The sequence below is a fragment of the Calcarisporiella thermophila genome (genome assembly GCF_041956535.1).
Source record: "Calcarisporiella thermophila strain CBS 279.70 unplaced genomic scaffold VTP21scaffold_9, whole genome shotgun sequence".
Taxonomy (NCBI): Eukaryota; Fungi; Calcarisporiellomycota; class Calcarisporiellomycetes; order Calcarisporiellales; family Calcarisporiellaceae; genus Calcarisporiella; species Calcarisporiella thermophila.
The window spans coordinates 282,623-289,936 of NW_027192199.1; the positions used below are offsets into that span (position 1 = coordinate 282,623).

The 7,314-nt window shown below is 40.6% G+C and overlaps 3 protein-coding genes and 1 non-coding gene across 4 annotated transcripts; 3 read left to right on the forward strand and 1 right to left on the reverse strand.

The window, feature by feature from the left end:
* Positions 1 to 1,311: 1,311 nt before the first annotated feature.
* Positions 1,312 to 1,965, forward strand: VTP21DRAFT_11473 (uncharacterized protein; the record flags this gene model as incomplete). Its single annotated transcript, XM_069390921.1, has 1 exon — positions 1,312 to 1,965. The coding sequence occupies one exon, from the start codon at positions 1,312 to 1,314 to the stop codon at positions 1,963 to 1,965; it is 654 nt and encodes a 217-aa protein (XP_069252104.1).
* A 574-nt stretch (positions 1,966 to 2,539) lies between these two features.
* Positions 2,540 to 4,706, forward strand: VTP21DRAFT_11474 (uncharacterized protein; the record flags this gene model as incomplete). Its single annotated transcript, XM_069390922.1, has 9 exons — positions 2,540 to 2,679; positions 2,821 to 2,898; positions 2,962 to 3,148; positions 3,212 to 3,346; positions 3,407 to 3,472; positions 3,542 to 3,651; positions 3,723 to 3,839; positions 3,907 to 4,051; positions 4,113 to 4,706. The coding sequence occupies 9 exons, from the start codon at positions 2,540 to 2,542 to the stop codon at positions 4,704 to 4,706; spliced, it is 1,572 nt and encodes a 523-aa protein (XP_069252105.1).
* A 404-nt stretch (positions 4,707 to 5,110) lies between these two features.
* Positions 5,111 to 6,233, forward strand: VTP21DRAFT_11475 (uncharacterized protein; the record flags this gene model as incomplete). Its single annotated transcript, XM_069390923.1, has 3 exons — positions 5,111 to 5,353; positions 5,429 to 5,523; positions 5,582 to 6,233. The coding sequence occupies 3 exons, from the start codon at positions 5,111 to 5,113 to the stop codon at positions 6,231 to 6,233; spliced, it is 990 nt and encodes a 329-aa protein (XP_069252106.1).
* A 411-nt stretch (positions 6,234 to 6,644) lies between these two features.
* Positions 6,645 to 6,728, reverse strand: VTP21DRAFT_t135. Its single transcript has one exon. It is a non-coding gene; the product is annotated as a tRNA-Ala (tRNA).
* Positions 6,729 to 7,314: the final 586 nt, after the last annotated feature.

The following is a 7,314-nucleotide window of genomic DNA, read 5'->3' on the forward strand; positions in this document are numbered from 1 at the left end:
CAGGATTCTCGCTTCTGCTATACATTACTAGTGTAGTATATTGATTTAACAATTCTAGTAGAGATATAACCAAAAGTTCTCTGCGGTTATTTCTGCTTTGCGGAAAATTGTTTGTCGTATGACCTGACACTTTTTTCCTTAGAGGATAAAATTTGCCATATATGTACCTCGGGAGTGACTACCAAAAAAGAGAAGCGTGATATAGTAATAAAGTACAGTAATGTAAAACCGGTTTTATATGAAATCCGATGGACCTGAAGAGAGCGAAGAGCATGTTTGCAAAAAGCGCACGTGAAACATTCAACGATGGTGAGAAAATTGCGAAGTGGCAATAGAAGTATCACGAAATGGTGCTTATTTTGTGTAATTACAACCTGAAAACGTTGATGAATCTCCCATTACGAGACCTTTACGCATTACCAGGACGGCAAAAGCTACGCCCTTGGTTTTGGGGGCATTTTTAGCAGCGACAGAGTGCATCTCACCCTCGGACCATTCTAAGCAAACTACCAGTTTCTGCATTTGGCATCTCTTCAAATCGGATTCGTATTCACCTCAAGCTTCACCGGTGTTCTGCATGTGCAGATTCTTTCTAGTTAGAAGCAAATAGGGGCACCCTGCGATTATCGGCGCTCACTGATTCACTGCACCTCAAGGGCGCTCTGAAATCTGCTGGACCGTGAGCAACGAAAGGCGAAGAGTATCAAAACGGTAGTACAAAAAAACAAACCAAAGACTTCTGCAAGCACACATGCTTGATCCAGGTCCCGTTGTTCTAGTAAAAACAACGAGGCATCTGGACGATCCCAACCACAAGTCTATTCTGGCGATAAAATCAATGCCATGATGTGCGTTAATTCTTTGTTCTCTTGAGCGCGTCTACTCGCACCCACCAGAATTCTATGAAGACAAGTGACCAAATATTGCGCGCATTTTTGTCATTTCAACATCAGGAAAGGGCCTTGGGTCCTGAGGTCGCTTAGATCTTTCACTCGGTGAAGTTTGGCGTACTCGGGTCAGTTGGACTGTGAGCTACACGCAAGGGATGCGGTGGAAACGCTCTAATGGCCATCGTCCTTTATTCGAACTGAATACTTCCGAACACGGACCACCTACATGATAAGTGTAATTTTTCTAATATAGTAGTGGGCAAATTCAGGAGGACGTGCCGAAGAGAAACTGCTGCGCCGTAAAAGAGAGCTTATATAAAGCCCAGATTCTCTTCTCTTTTCGACCAAATTAAATCACACATTCATTTGAAATACAAAGTTTACACTACTCTATCTATATTTCCAACTAGCATTGTTAAAAATGAAGTATTTCGCTCTTTTCTGTATTTTCCTTACTCTCTTTGCCTTTACCACGGCCCTCCCAACCTTCGATAAGCGCGATCCCAGCGAGATTGAGCTCGCTGATGTGAAGGCCCACTCCTTGCACAAACGTACCTGGTGGCTTTTGTATCCCTATTACTATCGTTACTACTACTATCCCTACTACTACAACTATCCCTACTACTATTACGGTTATGGTGCTAAAGGTGCTTCTGCTCAAGGCTCCGCTGATGCCAGCGCTCAGGGACAGCAGGCCCAGCAAGTTGCGCCCGAAGCACAGCAGGCCGAGCAGATCGCGCCGCAAGCCCAGCCAGAACAACCTACTGCGCAAGAACAGCCTACTGATGCCTCCGCTCAAGGTGAACAGGCCGCCCACGTTGCTGCCCGCTCTCTCGATGCGACTGAACATGCTTTGAGGAAGCGTACCTGGTGGCTCTTGTACCCCCACTACTACCGCTACCCCTACTACAACTACTATGGCTACTACCGCTATCCCTACTACTATGGCTATGGTGCTCAGGGTTCGGGCGATGCCTCCGCTGCATCTGCTGACGGTCAAGTCCAAGCAGCCGGATCTGCTGATGCCCAGGCTCAGGCGGCTCAGGCTCCGGCGGCTCAGGCTCCGGCCAACTAAAATATATATTCGATTTCTATATTTCATATTTTTATCGTTAATAAGTATTAAAAGTAAGAAGCAGCCTTAATATATATGTGCCATCATTTGTACGACTATTATGTATGACTGCCCTGAGTAATATAATACAATAATTTAATAATAAAGATGGATATACTTCCTATATACTAACCGCCCGCTTTAAATACGCAGTCATCTGCAAGGCATCCTATTGGAAAGAAAGATCATCTCTTTGGACATTTTTTGTCCACACAGATTATTTTGAAGCTGCCTTAGAGTAGTGTATAATTCGTCGCATGGGCCCAAGTCATTCAAGTCGCTAATAAAATTGGTTAGAGGAAAATAAGCAGTACAAATAGCATGATATTGGCCTCTTTTCTATGACGCAAATTCTGATTTTCAAACTATTCCGCAAAGTAGTACAGAGCTAAGATTAATCCTCGTCCTTTACCGAAATACTGAGAATAAAACGATTTGTCCAGCCAACGCGTCATCATCCGTTGTTCTAGTAGCATTATCGCTAGCATCCTCTTAGTTTTTCTTTTTTTAAGACTTGAAGCTATCCAAACTCCCAATGTTCTGGCGGTTTGGTTTCCACAGTCCTTCTGCGGTTGACACTTTGCTGGACAAGGAGGATGTCACCCTTGAGGAGTTAATGGATGAAGACGATCTGCTGCAAGAGTGCAAAACACATAACGCTAAGTTAATCGAATAGTAAGTATATGAAGTGACATGTCATCTTATCCGTGCTTCTACGAATGATGATGAGCTATGAATTTATGTTAAAAAATTGAGTGATCTATTTCGTGGCAATTTTATTACCAATCGCTTAATATTCTACTATATATTATCTAGTATTCGTGATCCAGCTATATTGTCGAGATTACTGGATTACATTATCAACGATGACCTTGAAGATCGACAGCGGTTTAAGTAATCTATCTCCAACCAGCAGTTTCGAGAGTTGGCCATCTTTAATTCCTCATAATATTACAGATATCCCTACATTGCATGTGAAATATTTGCCTGCGAACTTACTCCCATCCTCGATGCATTGTTGGAGAATAAGGATCTTCTCATTGAGTTTTGGAAATTTCTAGACAGGCCTTCGCCATTGAATTCACTACAAAGCTCTTATTTTAATCGTGTTATATCAGTTATGTTATCCAAAAAAACTGGAGAGGTAATCGTTATAATGCTTGTTGGGTTTCTGTGATTTGGTCGTCAAATGATTTTGGATTTGCAGATGCTGGACTTTATTAAATCGCAAGAAAACTCCCTGGATAAAATTTTATCGCACCTAGAAGTCTCTGCAATGGTGGATATGCTGGTGACCATTCTTCGATTGGAGGAACTCCCGGAGGGTGCTGGTGTCGTAGAGGTATTACAACTCGCTTTCCTTTCTCAACTAGGACTCTAACTATGTATACTCTTGATGTAGTGGTTATGCTCTCAAGGATTGATGTCTAAACTTATTTCTAAGCTTGATCCTTATCTTGATCCTGAAGTAAGTTGTATTTAGTAAAGTATTGCTTTGAGGCCTTGGAATAACTTGATGTTATTTTGTTTCGTACAGATTCACTCCACAGCACAACAAGTCCTGCTCGAGATTATCAAAATCTCACAGACTGGCAATCCTGAGGCGCCTTCAATCGGACCAAATGCTCTTATCGCAGAATTCATCAGGTAATACTGATACTCTTGAAATTTTCAAGGTTTCTTTCGGGATTTAATTATGGATATTCTGTTGATAATAGCACTGCATCAGCTTCGAGACTTGTACACTACATGCTAGACCCAGAAGCCCCGTATTCAACTTCGACGCTAATTAATGCTGTTCCTATCTTCATTGACCTTATTCGCCACAACAATGCGTAATACATATGGAGATATTAACTGGGAACATATTTTGATACTTAACAAAGTTTTCTGATTTTTTAGCGATTTCGAAGGCGAGGCTCATCCCGAAATCTCTGGACACCTAGAACACAGCCGGATGGGCACCGTAGATCTAAGTGATATGTTACGTGTATTTGCCACACACATAGGGGATTTCCAAAAATTACTAGTCAACCCAAAATCAATTGTAAGTGGTACTAGTATTTGTTAGCAATTCAATACTATTCATAAACTTTTTATTATTGCAGAACGGGTCAATCAAGCTTACAGTTGGTGAGATGATACCACTAGGATTTGAACGCCTAAAAATATGCGAGCTCTTTGCCGAATTACTTCATTGCTCAAATATGACGGTGGTAAATTCGAAACCAGCACTAGTAGACGACCAGGCTGAAATGACGAGATCGGATCCTGAAGAAATACAACGTGTTCATATGAGAGAGGAGAGTGAGTTATTCATTAAGCCGGCCGAAAATACAAGCTCCGACAGGACTACCAATGCTATGGAAGAAGCTCCAGTTGATGTGCCCGACAACGGAGAAATTACAAAACATAAAGAAGGAGAGGAAATCCCAGAGAATATTCTTGAAGAGAAGAAAGAGATGGCCGTGCAACCAGAATCGGGAGAGAATGCAGAAGTTGAGACTACTAATGATGGGAAAAAATCAGGCTTGATGGATATTGCTCCAACTCTAACAGAAAAACCAACGAGTGATTTACCAGGTGATGATGAAAAGCAGCCGTATTCCGCAAATGAGAGACTTGAGTTCTCCGTAGGTGATTTGTTGAAATCAAAATTTGTTGAGTGCAAAGTTCTTCCGACATGCTTGGTATGTATATAGCTGTCTGTAATCATACACATATTTCCCCATATCATACTTAATATACTCTTTCTTTATTACGATTATAATGCAGGATTTATTCTTTAACTATCCATGGAACAACTTTCTGCACTATGTGGTTTATGATATTGTACATCAAGTGTTTAATGGAAAAATTGAGGATAAACACAGTAGGGAACTGATTTTCTCGGTAAGTAGATGCATTGGTTCTATTGGATATATATGCCACTTAATTATTTTATTCTCCCTGAAGGCGTTCACGGATGCACAGTTTACAAAACGTATAATCCAAGCACAAGCACAAAATGATCAAGAAACGTATGTAATGATAGGCATTCATTATATGGGAACTATACTAAACCCTCTCCTATAGCTCCCAAACCAAAGGAGTACGTTTAGGCTATATGGGACATCTAACTTATATTTCTGAGGAACTGGTGAAGATATCCGAGGCTCGCTATTCTGAGCTCGGTAAAGACATTCAGGCCTATCTCGAGGACCCAGAGTGGCAGAATTATATCCAACATACACTGGCCGAAACGAAAGAACGAAATCAGCTGCCACTTGGAGGAATACGACCCGCTCATGACAGCCTAAGTTTGGGCGTTGGTGAGGAGTTTGGCGGTGAAGCATCGGGTGGCGAAAAGGTGAGAAAGCATAGCATTATACTCATAAGCGTATATAGTGAGTTTATGCTAATCACCTTCCCATGTTTATTCTAGATTTCACAATACGTGTCACACCCGTCGTCAAGTGTATTGGATGCAAGATTTAGCTCAGTAGAAGACGAAGATGAAGAAGAGATTGAATGGATGAGGTTTGCATTCTATTAAAGCTTTTTTTAACATAGCTAGTATTCACTTAATCATCTATAGTGATTTTAATTGGGAGGATTTCAATATGCGAAAACCATTCTCACAAGCAACAGAGACCAATCCATTTGGCGAGCGACAATCGCTCGAGCTTGACGATGAAGATGAAGATGAGACAAAGAGTGATGAGGGAGATGAAGACGAAACGCTCCAACTTCCAGGTGTCAACACTATACCTCGAACCTCCGGCTTTGACGATGACTGGGGTAATCCTGTGCACTCCTCGCCCAAGTTCAATATGTCGTCCACAGAATCTTCTCACTTAGAATTTGCTTCAAGTGACGAACCCGTCTCTAATTTTGGCGCTGTGAGCAAATCATCCACGATGGATATTGCTGAACTGGACGAAATCTGGGGTGGGCCTATTGAGCCTGCTTCGCTACAAAAGTCAGATCCAGGGAACGAACACGAGGATGAAGATGCAGATGAATTTGGTAAGTTCGAACAAGCAGAATTCGTGGTGGACACACCAGCCAATGTGGGTGAAAACGATGGGGACGAGTTTGGAGATTTTGAAGGGGCCACATCTCAACCCGAATATTCTTCAAACAATGTAAATGCCCCTGGCGATGCAGCTGAAGAGATTCAGAATGGCATAAAAATGGGAGCTACAATAACTTCAGATCCTTCACCAAACCCTCCTTCACCTGGATAATATGACATGGAACACAGACGCCATCTCGGATGTAGTTGGCATGTTCTAAATTATGTAGAAGAGATTTCCCAATTCTCATTTCATTTTCGATTATCTATTGACTTTATTTTATTTTACTTCTCCTTCTCTTATTCTTTGAATGATAGATCGATTTTTTTAAAATGCCTTGAAATTTTCCAGTGTTCTTTTGGGAAAGTGTTTAGGTTACAGAGATTATATAACCATTGTTTTCACATCAACTTGAACTCCTTAAACTCGTTGTTTTATTTATAATATATTTTAAGTTCTTTTATAAAAACTCAAAAATTCCCTAATATACACATAGCTATAGATTTTGATGTATTTTTAAGAAAAGTGTCTATTTTACAACCCTTTCTAAAGAAAATTTTCAATGTTAAAATAAAAAAATTTTGGACGCTATGGGGATTGAACCCATGGCCTTTCGCAATTTTGCTAGATTGCAAAGCGAATGTGATACCACTACACCAAGCGCCCTTTCCACTTGTTTTTTGTTACGAGATAATTGGTTTTTGTACGGGGAAGTCACAGAGGCAGTCACATAGGCATTCAGGAAGCGCGATATCTTTAAAGTGGAGCAGCCAATAGAATTGTTTACCGCTACGTTGCCGACCCCTCGTGGTTACTCTTATGCTCCCTCATGGTTACTTTGTTGAGGTTGATTGCTATTTTGTTGGTTTAGCTTTATTTATCCTTGAACACCAGTTGAGCTATTTCCTTTATCTCTTAATTCTATTTAAACCCCTCTATTTTGTTTTACTGTTCCTCACCAATCTCTTATTTTTATTATTAAGGTGAGGATAAGCTATTATTTCATTATATTATTATTATTATTATTATTATAATTAGTTTTATTATTAGTCTTTTATTAAAACACCAATCTCTTATTTTTATTATTAAGGAATCCGCACAGCTCTCCACGAAATCTCCCTTTGCCTGTAACATTTTTGTTATGAGAAAATTGGTTTTTGGTACGGGCAAGTCACCTTGACAGTCACAAGTGACTCGATAGTATTTTCCTCCGTGCCAAAATGGACATCGAGGAGGCTATCAGAGGTGAACT